This window comes from Camelus ferus, chromosome 6 (genome assembly GCF_009834535.1).
Source record: "Camelus ferus isolate YT-003-E chromosome 6, BCGSAC_Cfer_1.0, whole genome shotgun sequence".
Lineage (NCBI taxonomy): Eukaryota > Metazoa > Chordata > Mammalia > Artiodactyla > Camelidae > Camelus > Camelus ferus.
The window spans coordinates 27372793-27387449 of NC_045701.1; the positions used below are offsets into that span (position 1 = coordinate 27372793).

Genomic DNA, 14657 nt, shown 5'->3' on the forward strand with positions numbered 1-14657 from the left:
GGGGAGAGCCTGTTTCCAGCCGGACCGCGTCCCGCGACGCTCCCGAGCTCCGCGCCTGCGCACTCAGCCCGTCGCAGCGCCGGCCCCGAGGACGTGCGCACGGTGCCTTCGCGGTTCTTGGGCTCTGAGATGCGCGGTTACCGGGCCCGTGCCAGCTCCAGGTGCGTGAGGAGGATTTCAGGAACCCGGGTGTGAGGTGGAGCGACCCCTCGGAAGGGTCGGGCCTGCCTCGATCCTTCCAAACTGCCCAGAACGGGGGCGCTACGACCTCAGCTCCTTTGCCTTTCCCACTTCCCCGCCTCCTGACTGTGTCTCATGGGGAAAGGGAATCCCTGAGAGAAAGGCGCAGAGAGGATACGTTCCCCTGCAGTGGGTTATATCCCATGTGGCATTTTTCCCCCTCGCTGTGGCCAAAGCAGTTTTTCACTCTCGCTGTTCCTTTCCTGGTGTGGGATTTTGCGGTCTCTGGACTCTGGCTGGACTCCTAGGTGCTTACAGGTTGTGGGCGATTAGGGCGAGGGCCAGTTGTCAGGATCCTGTGTCCTGTGCAATCCCTCTGGGAGAGTTCAAGGCCAGGAGAGTGGGCTCGGGGAAGTGGGGCAGAAGAAGCTACCAAGAGGGAAAGGCTGTGACAAATGTCGCCCGAGATTATTCCCTAACTGGAAGTTCTCTTAAGTTTATCTCAGTCCTTGTGTTTCTTGTTCATTTACTTTTGTGATATCCTCACTTTGTTTTAATGGTATTCGTTAAGACTGGAAAACCCACAGGCTTTTAGCCTTGAAGTATCAGTGGAATTTTATTGAGATCAGTTTTTACACTCATCCGATGGAATGTATTGCTGTTGTCAGGATAATCTTTGGATTGAACCATTGAGATTTACCATTTTTTATTTTCACTTTAACATAGGAAAAATTACACAATGTTGGGTTTGTTTTTAAACTGTTACGAACAAGATCATTTGAGAACACAGGATCAGTTGAAGTGAGATTTGGAGCTCTATCAAGTTAATGTGCATGTGTTTAAGTGCATGTGGGACTGCACTTGGAGTTTGGGGATCCCTGAGCTGTCACCTATAAATAACGTATGAGATCACCACTTGCCACCAATGATTCTAACAATATAGGGCTTCCAATAAATGCTTTCCCACATGGTGTGAACGCAAGTGACAAGAGTATCCAGTCTTAGTGCTAGTGTTAGGTGATAAGCCATAGTCTTTTTTTGGCACAGTAACTGTAAGTAGTCAATTCCTGTTACAATCAGAGATGGTTGTCATGTGTGTGGTATTAGCGTGGGAATTTTTTCAAGAGTGCTCCATAGAAACTACAAAACAGAAGAAGAAATACACAATAAGAATTGAGGATGTGGCTCCTGGCCAAAATCCTATATGTGATCTTTCAGGCCCGACCATAGACAATTGCATGGTTTTGCCTGGCTGGCCTCATGGGGAGAAACTGCTCTCCCCACACCAGACTTGTGCATGGCCAGTGCATTGCAGTTTCCTGGAGGGAGTTGCAAGGACTCACTCCTTCCCTCCCACTGGCCATGCTCATGCTATACTGCATTCCTCAGTATTTCCATTCTAAAGGCCTTGGCCCAGGTACTTCCCAGGTGCCTCCTTGCAAGGGGAGCCTTGACTGAGGTACTTTTCTCCATTTTGACTCAGGACCTTTCCACCCGTAACCCTTCCTCCTCCTCTGGCCCACAGGTCCATAAAGAGGCAGAAGCCTTTTGTTTGTCCTCTGCCGGGAGATGATTGTGTGCATTGCTTCCACCTAACCCTCACCTGGTGGTGTTTCGTTTAATGGACCACTGCGGAACTAGTACTTTTTTGCCTCTTGCTTGCACTGTTGGCAGTAAGTGAGTAAAGACGATTATTACTTTCAGCTTGGCTCATTGTCCTAATTGACCACCGCAATACCTGACTGCTTGACAGGAATTAAATTGCCAAGTTCTTGGCAGTTCACTGGATTCATGACTTAATTTTAATCCTTGTAATTGTTGCTGTGTTAGCACTTTAGGGATTTGGAGGCTCTGTACCTAGAATTTCTCTAACTCAGTGTTATGAAAATGCATACTAATATCAGGATTGTTGCTAACATGGGTATCTGGGTTATATGTGTATTTTACAAATTAATATAGTGGTTTGCAGTCAGATTACTTTATCTGTGTGGCATATTACCTTTGGCCTCTAACTGAATTTTTTAAATATATATTTTGGGTTTATATGTGGCCAACTGAAGAAAATGAGTAGTCCTTAGTAAACCTGTCTCATCCTATGGGTCCCAATCTTACCTAATAGATTTACTTGGCCACTTTGAATAAAGTGATTATTTGTTGTGGGTTCCTCTGTCTAGTGTTGTGTGAAGAGATATGCCAGGAGCGGGTTTCACCAACTTTTTAACCTCTTCCTACAGAAGTTTCACAAAACAGTATTTATACTTACTATATGTTATGCAATCTGATATTTTCTATGCTATTTTATTAAGTAAAAATGCTGACCATGGCCCACTCAGTTGATTCCACAATCTATTAATGGGTGGTGATATGCAGTTTGAAAAACACTGTGGTAAAACCACTAGTAGAAGATGATTTGCTCAATAAATGATATTTTTTTTCTATTTTAAAGTTAGATTGCTGAAGAGAACTACAATTGGATGTGTTTGATTTTATGTTTAAGGTGTCCTCTATAAGAAAACAGTAAATAGCACACAGCAATTATGTTGGATATGCACCAAATCAGCTGACACAAAAAAAAAAAAAAAAAAAAAACACTGCGAGAGCTATAACAGGGTTTTTTTGTTTTGATTTGTTTCGTTTTGTTTTTTAGTTTAAATCTCTGGCTCCCTTATTTAAGGAAAATGCAGTAGTAGAAGAAGGATGAGAAGAAAATTGGCTTCTCTGATAGAAGAAGATAGGGCACAAAATGATTGTGAAAGTTCCTGGTAAACCTTTGCATGTGTCCTACAGAGGTATATTAGGAAAAGTATCTTTATCTTTATAGTAACTCTGAGACCAAAATGACCCTTTTATCATATGGCCTGAGAAGTGAACCACACTCAACTTTCAATTACTTAGCCATAGATGAGTATATAAGTAGCCAATCTGTCAACCTCATTGCCTCTGTACGTATTTTAGGAATTCTACCTCAGAGTGGAGAGGAGAAATAAAAAGAACTGTAAATTTTGTTAGTGTGTTTCTCTCTTAGTTAGAAACCCTAAAATATTCAGTAGATAAAGTTTTAAAATTTGGTTAATGTTGAGCAAAATAATACCTTACATTTATATATCATTCCAGTTTTGCAACACGTTGAGATGCGTTATCTCCATTGATTCTCACAACATCTTGATGTGATAGGCAGGCCAGGAGGCATTTTCCCCAATTTAGAGCTGAGGAATTTGTATTTCCTTCTTCTTGCCACCAAAATCACATAGTAGCAAATCCAGGACTAGAATCCAGGTTTCCTAGGACATTTGCTCCCAGTTGTCCATGTCATCTTTGTTGGCCCAAAGAAATAATTGAGAGTGAGTAATATTAATGATGTGGCTAAGAACACTGATAACTGAAATATTCCATTCTCAGATCATGTCCAGGGTATGTTATAATTGAATGCAAACATATATTATTTTTAGTATTATATTTTATTTCTTACATTCTTTACCTTTCTAGCCCAATTTTGAAAAGTGACGAAGCAACTAAATATGACAAATCTACTTAATACTGAGCTAGGAAAATTAAAAGGAATTTAAAGCTCTATTTGATATTACAAAATTCAACTCAATTCCCTTTTAATATATCGTCTCAGTTAACTAGAAATATAGCTTAAAATTATATAGAGTCTAGGTTCCTTATTACCCTTGATATCTTTAACCAAATGACAACTTAAATTATTTCTTCTCATATGAATAAGTAATTTTTAATACATTTTTATTTTTTATTTTTAGACATCTGTGGAGTTTAAGAACACTATGGAGCTCACCAGAATATATCACTGAAGAATATGATGGCTGAAAACAATTTTAAAATGCTAAAGATTCAACAGTGTGTAGTAGCCAACAAACTACCTAGAAACAGGCCATATATTTGCAATATTTGCTTCAAGCATTTCGAAACACCATCAAAATTAGCTAGGCATTATCTCATTCATACTGGTCAAAAGCCATTTGAATGTGATGTGTGTCATAAAACATTTAGGCAACTAGTTCACCTGGAGAGACATCAACTAACTCATAATCTGCCCTTTAAATGTAGTATTTGTCAACGCCACTTTAAGAATCTGAAGACATTTGTGAAGCACCAACAGCTTCACAATGAAACTTACCAGAATGATGTGAAACAGGTCAGAAGATTGTTGGAGGCCAAGCAAGAAAAACCAGTGCATGGAATGTATCAGACTTTTACCACAGAGGAGAGATGGGCTTTACACCCATGCTCCAAGTCTGATCCTACCTACAGCCCTACAAAGAAAAAAAAGAACATTCACGCATGTACAATCTGTGGCAAGATGTTTCCATCACAATCAAAACTTGATAGGCATGCACTTATTCATACTGGTCAGAGGCCTTTTAAATGTGTCCTGTGCAGTAAATCTTTTCGACAGTCAACTCACTTAAAAATCCACCAACTCACACATTCTGAAGAAAGACCTTTTCAATGCTGTTTTTGTCAAAAAGGATTTAAGATTCAAAGCAAACTTCTGAAGCATAAACAGATCCATACCAGGAATAAGACTTTTCAGACTCTTTCATTGAAGGTGAAGAGTCCAGAATCATGCCCCCTGCCTAATAAATTAAATGCAAAGCAGGATGGCTTTGAAAATGGTGATATAGGTGAACCCGAGGAGAATAATCATCTTGATGTCCACTCCATTTATATTGTCCCTTTTCAATGTCCAGAGTGTGAAGAATGTTTTGAATCAGAGCAGATTCTCAATGGACACAAGTGTTTTCCTGCCAAAGGTGGCAAAATTCCAAGCAGGCTCAAAAGAAGCTACAACTATAAAACCATTGTTAAAAAAATCTTGGCTAAGCTTAAACGTGCTGGGTGTAAGAAATTAGACAATTTTCGATCTGAGAAAAACGTATTTAGAAACGGTTTCTTGAAAAATTGTGATCTTATTTCAGACGAGCAGAGCCCTGAACAAACCCAGAGAACATTTATGGGTTCTCTGGGCAAACATGGAACATATAAGACAGTTGGCAATAAAAAGAAGAAAACATTGACTTTGCCATTTTCTTGGCAAAAGCACTTCCAGAGCCAAAATATGGGAAAGAATTTAAAAGGTATCTTTACGCCAGAGAACATGTTAACTATGGATAATTCCATGAATAATAAAGACGTATCTGTCTATGGATCATCAGGTGAGGAATTTTTTGATAACTGTGAAGTGCTTCAGTGTGGTTTTTCAGTTCCAAGTGAAAACATACATACCGGACATAAGATGTGTCCCTGTGACAAATGTGAGAAAGTGTTTCCTTCTGTATCTAAACTACAAAGACACTATTTAATTCATACTGGACAGAGGCCTTTTGGCTGTACTGTTTGTGGGAAATCTTTTAGACAGTCAGCTCACTTGAAAAGACATAAATTAACTCATAGTGATAAGATTCCATATAGAAAATCTCTTTGCCAAGTAGAATTTGAAAATTTGAACAAACTTTTCAATCATCAGGGTGATAATGTTAATTATAATGCTTCCCAACCATGTCTGACTCCTAGTTTTCAAAAATATGAGGTTTCAGAGTCAGATCAAATACCAGAAATCAAAGTTAAGGCAGAATCAGAGGATTTCATTCTTGGTACCCCCTATAGAAACAGGCAGCCCTACCTCTCTAACGTGCTTCTGGAATCAGAGCAGGGCCATCACAGTCATTGTTGTAGTTATTCAGGGCATGCCAAGAGGAATGATGGTCTTCTTTACCAATGCAGTGTTTGTTCTAAAAGTTTTAGATCCCCATCTAAACTTGAAAGACACTATCTAATTCATGCGGGGCAGAAGCCGTTTGAATGCTCCGTTTGTGGCAAAACATTCAGACAGGCTCCTCACTGGAAGAGACACCAACTTACTCACTTTAAGGAATGACCACAAGAGAAAACGGTGGTCTTAAATTCAGTTATGTAACTGACAAAACCACTAACACATTTGTCGTCACTTGCTGTTTAAGCCTGTATCACTTAAAATGTATTTTTATCAAAAGACCTACATTACATTGAATGATTTCATAGGCAATTGCTTGTCCTGCATAGTAAGAGGTAAGATACATAGAAATTTAATACAATGTTTTAGGAACAGCCAAATTAATTTTTAGAGGGAAGAACTTGATTTGATGCCATAAAGCAAGCGTTTATTTTATTTTAATATATACTTGGCTGTATTGAAAATGTTGTGAATCCGTGATGTACAAATCATTCAGCCTCATATTTAAAGGAATTATTCCTTAAGACATGCCATCTCCTTTTATATATACTCAAAAGACTTGAAAAGGCAAAAATTGGGTTTTGGCCACAGTGGATAGCCCCACTTTATTTCATGTATTTTATACCTATAGCTCAAATTCCATCGCAAAATGTTTCTTATAATTTAAAAAATACAAAGGCAATAGAAGTGAAAATGGGTGAGGAAATAACAGCATTATTTCCATTGGTCTTTTCCAAGCTATTTACTCTTAGGACTCTGGCAGCAGCACCTCCTGTTCTACAGGTGATTTGAATTGGTTTCTTGCCCAGCCTGCTGTTATCTTTCCCTCCAAAGTGTAAAGTAGGAGAGAGGCTAGGATGCACCTCTATACATTTACCATGTTTACTTATTGGGAATATTGTCCAAGTGCCATGATCTGTTTGATGATGTGTATGCAGTGTTATCTTTTCAGAGGAATAAATGCAATTCAACTACTTGCTTATTAGTGTTTGATAGCAGTAGTTGTAGACTTAAGACTCATCAGTAGTTCTACATCTCCACAAGACTTTTACATTTACTTTAGTAAAACTTTTCATATCTCTTTGAGTGGTCCTATGACTTAACAATCTATTCTGTTAAAGTTTGATCAAATGGCATTGACTGTCTAGTTCTAGTTTTTATTCCTCTGTTTTTTGCAAGACTCTATCATTAAAGAATGTTATTTTGATCATTAGTAAATTGTTAATTTAGTTAGTAAGGTAGGAATAAGATGGAATAAGATGCTTATAGAATTGAGGGTATCATTCTAAATGGTACTGTCATAATTTGGGAAATATTTAAATCTTCAACTGTAAAAGACGTAATCATAAATTGTCCTGCGTATTTGCCATTTTTAATAAAACATCTTTAAGAATGACATATCCTAGCAATAAGACAAAATAATCATTATCTTTCTAAGGTGAAAGGAACAAGTGGGCATTTATCCTAGCACAGTTAGATATACATAATGACAAGCCCTCTACTGAGAATGGGTAAATGTACAATTTTAAGTTTTGCATCGTAATCTAAGAACAGTCTGTGTTGGGGGGAGGAGGGAGATGTTCATCTGCTTCTTTTACAAGTGAATTTTGATAAACTTGGGTTTAATTTATAGAGATTAAACAAAACATTACCGATAAAATCCCAACGATATACAAATGTGCAGGAGAATCATATGTTTTAAAGAATAATTTCTTTTAGATTTCCTTGAGATATGTTCCTCCAGTGCAAGCAAGATGATGGTTTACAAAATTTGCTTTCCACAGAACTTTTCAAGAACACATCTGTTACATAAAAACAAGGAATAACAAGTTCATATTTTTCAAGAATAAAGATTCAAGGGTTTTTTTTTCTATAAAATTATGTATTTGAGGATTTTCCTAAACTATTCATGTAATTTTATTTGAAGTAAATGTCTCACATACTCCTTTCCCATCCCAAACAGGGAGAATCCTAACAGTGTTGTAGTTGTATGACTATTAGACCTTATTTGCCTAAGTGATAACTACTATAATTTTTTTTTGGCCCATGCCTTTTTAAGCTGTTTCATATTGAAAGTTGGCATATTGTAAAAATTTTGTCAGAGATGTACTGTAGTGCTATTTGAAGTACCTGTAACAAAATACTTATTTACTTTTATCATCACTGTAAGCTTCTTGTGGAAACTTTATAGGAATGAAAATAAACTGCATACATCCATGATAAGATTGAACATTAGATGTTAAACGATGGTTTGCTGCATGCTAGAACTGTTATTATTGTTGAATCAATTACTCTGGTTTTCTGAAAAAATAAACTTCTAAATATCTTTAAAGCAAAGTAGAGGAATTTTTCGTTTGAGCAGTTCCAGGCTGTAGCATGATTATTTACTGAAGTAGTTTGATTGACGGAGTTAGTTGAATTACTGTTTCTTGTTTTCACTGCAATAGGGCCTATACTTTTAGGACAAAATGTATGTTGAAGGAAAGAAGATGGTAGTAAAGATTCTTGGAAAATTCAAATTTCAGAGTATTTTGAAAATAAAGTTTCAAATTACACAGTTTGGATTTTTTTTTTAAGGGAAAATCACATTATAAAAGAACAAGTACTGATTGCCAAACACTTTCCTGAGCCCACTCCAGTCTGCCTTCTACAAATGAAATTTCTAACATGAATCGTTAATCGTTTACTTTCCTGTTCATGTTATGTTTTTTTGATAGCTCCTTATCACTTCCAAAAGGTTATGTTAACTCCATTGCATGTCACATGATCTATCTGCTTATCCTTTTATCCTCTTTGGCCTTCCTCTCCAGATTTGTATTAAACATACAGTTAGTTCCTCCAATACACATTCTAGTTATTCTTGCCTCCATCTTGTCTACATGTCTACCTAGTATTAATTTAAATTAGATACAGTCTCTAATACTCTCTTCAAACAAGAGATTTAGTTGAGCCAGGTTTTATTTCTTCCATAATTATGGAAGAAAAGCAAATATAATTATGGAAGAAAACTATAGTGTTTAACCTGCAGAAAACAGATTTCAGTTTACATTATGTAAGATAACCAATGTGGATTACAGACATTTAGGGGATAGCAAAAGCCTTTGAAGTCTGAGTATCTTATAAGAATCATTGTTAGAAGTAACATTATCAAGGACTGTTTCATGATGCAGAATATCTGTTTTTTAGTGAAAGGGAACATTTAATTCCTTTGTGTTGAGGTTTCTCCTATTGCCAGTTAAAGGGCTTAGAATTTCAGAGCTAACTGCTGGAATTCTATTAGCACTATTCTATTAGAGAACAGAATTCTATTAGAGGGAAAAAAAAGAACTTAATGAAAAAAGAAAAGTGGTACAATGGTATTATTAAACAGAATATGGAGCATGTAATGTTTCGCATCTGCATCAGCTAAGTTCTATTCATGATGTTTGAGCTTAAAACACTGCTTCCTCTGGAAGCCCTTTTGATTTACCCAAGTACTCCATTCCCTGTGCTCCCACCGCTTTTTGTTCATAACTCTATTAATCGTCACTGTTGATCAGTGGTTTTCAAACTAGTGTGCACTGGAATCTTCTAGAGGGCTTGTTAAAAGCGTAGATTGTTGAGCCGCTCCCTCAGATTTTCTGATTCAGTATTGGATTTGATCCAAAAATTTATATTTATACATGTTAGCTGTTATTGCTGTATTGAGTCTACACTTTGAGAACCATTGAGCTAAACTACTTGCTTCTGGAAAGCAAGGGAATGCATCTTTGTATGTTTTATACATACAATATAAAACAGTGTATGTAATGTTTTTACATCCTCAAATGTATACTGAATATATGAAAGAAAATAATGGAGTCATTATTAAAAACTCTTACAGTTTCTGTAAATCTGTAACTTCATTTAGGGCCTTTCATTCACTCTTGGAATGAGTTTCCCTTCTAATGTGTTGAGATCAAAACCAATCCAGTACTCTCTAGACTTCCCTCTTCTTCACTTGGTAATGTCTGTCTTAATTCCTTCCTTTTCTCATCCTATATGTCATAATAATAATGTTCCTCCACCTTTCTAAAGCTAGCTTTTCCTTGTTCTCTTTCCATCAGTTTCTTGCCTGTGTTCATCCAGGGAAAGTTTATTAGCGATAGTGGTAGAGGTATGCATTCAAACTCAGTAATAAGAAAACAAGCAATCCAATTTAAAAATAGGCAATCTGAATGCAGGATTCCACAAAGAAGATACATGGATGGATAGTAAGCACATGAACAGACACTCAGCATTATTAGTCATTAGGGAAATACAAATTAAAGCTACAATGAGATATACCACATAACTATTAAAATAACTAAAATTAAAGAGTAACCATACCAAGTGTTGGTAAGAAAGAGGAGGAACTGGAACTCATATACTACTGATATGAACATAAAATGATACAACTACTTTATAAAACTGGTAATTTCTTTAAAAAGTTAAACATACCACTCCTAGGTATTTACTTAAAAGAAAAGGCAATACATGTTTACATTAAGACATATATATATATATATACACATACACACATGAATGCTCATAGCAGCATTATTTGTAATAGTCAAAAACTGGAAACAATTCAAACATTCATCTACAGGTGAGTAGATTAACAAACTGATATGTCCATAAAATAGAATACTATTCAGCAATAACAAGGAATGAACTACTAATACAGGCATCAACACGGATGAATCTCAGAATCATTATGTTGAGTGAAAAAAGAAAAAAGGTACATACTATATTATTTCACATTTATAGAATTCTATAAAAAGTATAATAATCTGTACATCGATAGTGACCCTTCCCGCCCCACACAGGAAGCCCTTACCCAATACCATCTACCTGGTCACTGAGACATCAATCCGGTCTCACTGGGTGTCTTCTCTCAGATTACCGCTAGGGGGCAGGAGCGCGGGAGGTCGAAGCCCTTGCCTCTCTAGCTCAGCGCCAACTCCTGTATGTACTTCCGGACCTGTTTTGTTCCGTTTCCCGAAGAATACGGGCTGCTGTACGCGTTGCTTGTGGGGTTGTAAGAGTGGAGGCTATTCTGGCCCGCGGGTTCTTGCATCTCGGAGTTGGTAACCGCAGCCGCCTCTTAGAGGAAGTGCAGCGGGTTTCCCGCTTCTCAGGGCGGTCCTTTCTTTTCCTCTGGAGCGGAGGGAGAGTGCAGCCATGACGGCCCCTGCTCAGCCCAAGAAAATCGTGGCCCCGACGGTGTCCCAGATCAATGCGGAGTTCGTGACTCAGGTGCGCTCGGGCGAGTCTGGTGTCTGTGAAGAGATGAGGGTGTTGAGGCCCCGAGGCCAGGGGTGGGATTGTCCTCGGGAACGGGAGCATCCAGGCGGCATTCGTTCGTCAGTTCACTCACTCAGATCTTTTTGTTGGAGCATCTGCTGTGTACACTGAGCTAGGTGTTGGGGATGCCATGGTGACAGAGGCTCTACCCTGAGGAATTCACGTTCCAAGAGAAACAGACACATAAAAAGAAAGCTGTTACTCGAGCTTTGCTGTATTAGAGTTTGTCGCGGGAGCGGTGGATTCACAGAAGGAGCATCCCAGTCTACCTGAGACTGACAAGGTGGTTTAGTAGCAGAGGTGATGCTGAACTGAGGATTAAGGGAGGGATAGACTTATTCTTAGCCTTAAAAAAAAACGTTGATCTTTGAGCTGAATGGCGAAAATCTGACAAGACACCTTCTCCAAATAAGTGCATCTATGAAGAGAGCAACCCTGTTGCCGGAGAGTGTTCATTTGGAACCTGTTCACTGTGTTGCGTTGTGAACCGCATTTGCTTTGAATGGGGAAACACGATCCTGTAGCTCTCTGCAGCGTTACTAGTCCTTTTTTGTTGCTTTGGGTTTTGGATAAGTGTGCAAGTAGCTCATTGCAGAACCTCACTTGCTTCTTTCTTCTCTGTTCCCTGTCTTAGCAGATTTGCCAAGGCAGAAGCATAGGAGTCATTTTGAGTCCTTCCTTTTCTAACCTCCACTTTTATGCATTCTAAATCTCTCTTAAATCTGTTTTCTTCTCGTGCCCTAAGCCAGGTTGCCATGGTTTTCTTCCTGGACCTGGGCATCCTAACCTATGTTCTTATCTTTCCTTTTGCTCTCTACAAGCTTATTCTTCAGAGTGATTTTACTTAAGTGCAAATCTGATCATATCACATATCTTTTTAAAATCATTAAGGAGTTCTAATTGTCTTTAGGATAATGACTAGAATCCTTCAAAGTGTTTTGTGATCTGGCCTGTGTTGATACCCTGTTTCCTCCCTTTTCTTTCCTTTTCTAACTATGCTTTAGCCATACTGAACTGCACTTATTTGTGCCAAGCTATCTTTCACCTCCTGGCCTTTCAACATTGTTCCTTCTACTTAGAATCCTCATTTTTCCCCCCACCTTTTTTATATGGTTAATTCATTGTCATCTACCGACATTCATTTGGAGAGGCTTTTCCAGACAACTTAAACTAGATTAGAGCTCCCTAATACCTGAATTTTTGTGGTAAAAGTCATTTATTAGTTTTCTTCCTTCATGGAGCTTATGTTTTAGAGGGATGAGTCCGTCAAATAGTGTAGTTGCAGACAGTGATTAGTGCTACCAGGAAAATGAAACAAGATTTTATGACAGACTGGATGGGGTGTATGAAAAGCAGTCAGGAAAGTCCTCCCTGAGGTGACATCTGAGCTAAGACCTGAATGCAAAAAAGGAGCCAGTTTGGGAAAGAGCAGGAAAACAGCCCAGGGAATAGCAAGTGCAAATACCTTACAGTGTGGATGTAAAGAAGCCAGGATAGCGAACTTAAGAAGTAACAGGGAGAATGGTATGAGATGAGGGCAGAGAGTATGTGGGGGTCATACCACTTCCCTGTCCCTCCTCTCCCCTCTCTCCTTCCCCCTCCAGCTTCTTTCTGAGCACCTGGTTCAGCTGACCAGAGAAGGTGCTTTTTAATTATTATTGAATGAATGAGATGTAGAGGTTAAAATTTAGTTTTAAGAAGATCAAATATCTGAACTCAGAGACCTTGCTTTTTTTATGAAGGTTAGCTTTTTTTTCAGCAATAAAAGCATTTTTAAGTTTAGATATGTACTTTTTTTTAAGACATAATACTGTTACACACTTACTAGACTACAATATAGCATAAACATAACTTTTATATGCCCTGGAAGACCGAAAAATTCATTTGACTTTTTTATTGAGATAGTCGCTTTATTATGGTGGTCTGGAACCAAATCTGCAATATTCTTGAGGTATGCCTGTATATGTATTTAAAATTTGCGTTTTCACGTAAAACCTAATCTGCTGAAATATAACATATCAACTCTAATAACCCGCTGATAAACTGCAGTGTGTTTTTTAGGTTTTGTTTAAGTATGCCTGAGGTGTACTAGTCACTTAAAGATTTATTGTTTTACAAATCAACATTCCTGAAGATTTTGAATCTGGTTTTTAGTACTGGCTCACCTGTTAACCAGTTGTAGTCTTGGACAGCTCACTTGATCTTTTTAGACCTGGGTTTCCTTATCTCTAAGCTGAAGATGTTTGCGGTTAACTTCACCCTACTGTTTCCCTCGGGGTAGTTAGAAGAGTATGTTTTGTTTTTGTTAAATCGCAGTGGCAGGGTGCTGTGCAGGACATAACTGGCATTCGCTGGGTTAGGACCAAGAATTCTAGCTGATCTGCAAGCCAATCCTTTTAAGAGGTAGATTACTGTGTCACTCCACCCCATGCAGTAGTGCCCGGTTAAGAAACAGCTTGTCACTGAGTGGTCTCAGTCTTTTAGCTCTACAGTGGTATGAATCTGTGACTTACTGTTTAAACTGTTTACTTTTGCAGCTAGCTTGTAAATACTGGGCTCCTCATATCAAGAAAAAATCACCTTTTGATATAAAGGTACGTATTTTTGCTTTGCAACATACTTTTTGAATAAGTATGCTCTTTGTTATCTTTCTTTCAAGAGCTAATTCAACAAAAGCTTTCCATAATATTTTAAAAATTAAAATTAATGACTTTCTAATTACCAAAGTAATAATTACTTATAATAGAAAATTTGGAAGATACAGAAGCTACACATGAGAAAATAAAAATTACTACACAAAGGTAACCTCTGCTATCATTTGTTGTATTTCCTTTAAGCTTTTAAAAAAATGTGTGTGGATTTTCCTGTTTGTAGATTCTTAGATTGTTTTTGATTTATCGTTATTGTAGATTTTTGTGTAGATATATTTTATTATTTATTTATTTATTTTTTTTACTACTTTTCTTTCTATTATTTCTCATTTTGAGGAATGTAATTAGGGGTTATAAAAAATTTCTTAAGTATTGTTTCAGTAGCAGTAATATTTGATAACTTTCCTAAACCAACTTACTTTGTATAATTTCAGTGATTGAAAACTCTCAATTTAGAGTCTAAAAAAAGTTATTTGAGATATTAAACATTTTTATATTTCTAATAACAGGTAATTGAAGATATATATGAGAAAGAGATTGTCAAATCAAGGTAGGAATGAGTTTAATTTTTGTATATAGGAACTAGATGGGACCAACTTGAATCTTATCTGAACTTCTAAACTGAACGTAATCATAAACTTGGAATTTTCTTTTGTTGATTTGGTCATCAAGGAGATGGTGACTAGGGAAACTACATCTAGCTGCTGAAGATATTTCTATAATAAGATATTTCTTTCCCTTCTAATGTCTGGCTCAGATTAGAGGGATTAAGTTCCTGAGGGTTTATT

At 37.5% G+C, this 14657-nt stretch overlaps 2 protein-coding genes across 4 annotated transcripts in view; both read left to right on the top strand.

The window, feature by feature from the left end:
- Positions 1-30: 30 nt before the first annotated feature.
- On the top strand, positions 31-8469 carry ZNF770 (zinc finger protein 770). Of its 3 annotated transcripts, none has more exons than XM_014566911.2 (3): positions 31-161; positions 1706-1857; positions 3942-8469. In XM_014566911.2, exon 3 carries the CDS (start codon positions 3998-4000, stop codon positions 6077-6079), a length of 2082 nt encoding a protein of 693 aa, XP_014422397.1. In that variant the 5' UTR covers positions 31-161; positions 1706-1857; positions 3942-3997; the 3' UTR covers positions 6080-8469. The 3 variants fall into 3 exon arrangements, with proteins under 3 accessions (XP_014422397.1, XP_014422398.1, XP_006193834.2); XM_014566912.2 differs by having other exon boundaries at positions 1706-1853; XM_006193772.3 differs by lacking the exon at positions 1706-1857 and having other exon boundaries at positions 55-161.
- A 2417-nt stretch (positions 8470-10886) lies between these two features.
- AQR (aquarius intron-binding spliceosomal factor) overlaps positions 10887-14657 on the top strand; it is an 85680-nt gene continuing 81909 nt past the window's right edge. The window contains exons 1-3 of the mRNA XM_006193784.3: positions 10887-11170; positions 13756-13812; positions 14379-14419. Of these exons, the coding sequence (XP_006193846.1) occupies positions 11096-11170; positions 13756-13812; positions 14379-14419 (173 nt within the window). The 5' untranslated portion in view covers positions 10887-11095. The remainder of the gene's footprint in view (positions 11171-13755; positions 13813-14378; positions 14420-14657) is intronic.

Coding starts and splice junctions, on each gene's coding strand:
- ZNF770 (XM_014566911.2), top strand. CDS start 3,998: ATGATGGCTGAAAACAATTTTAAAATGCTAAAGATTCAACAGTGTGTA.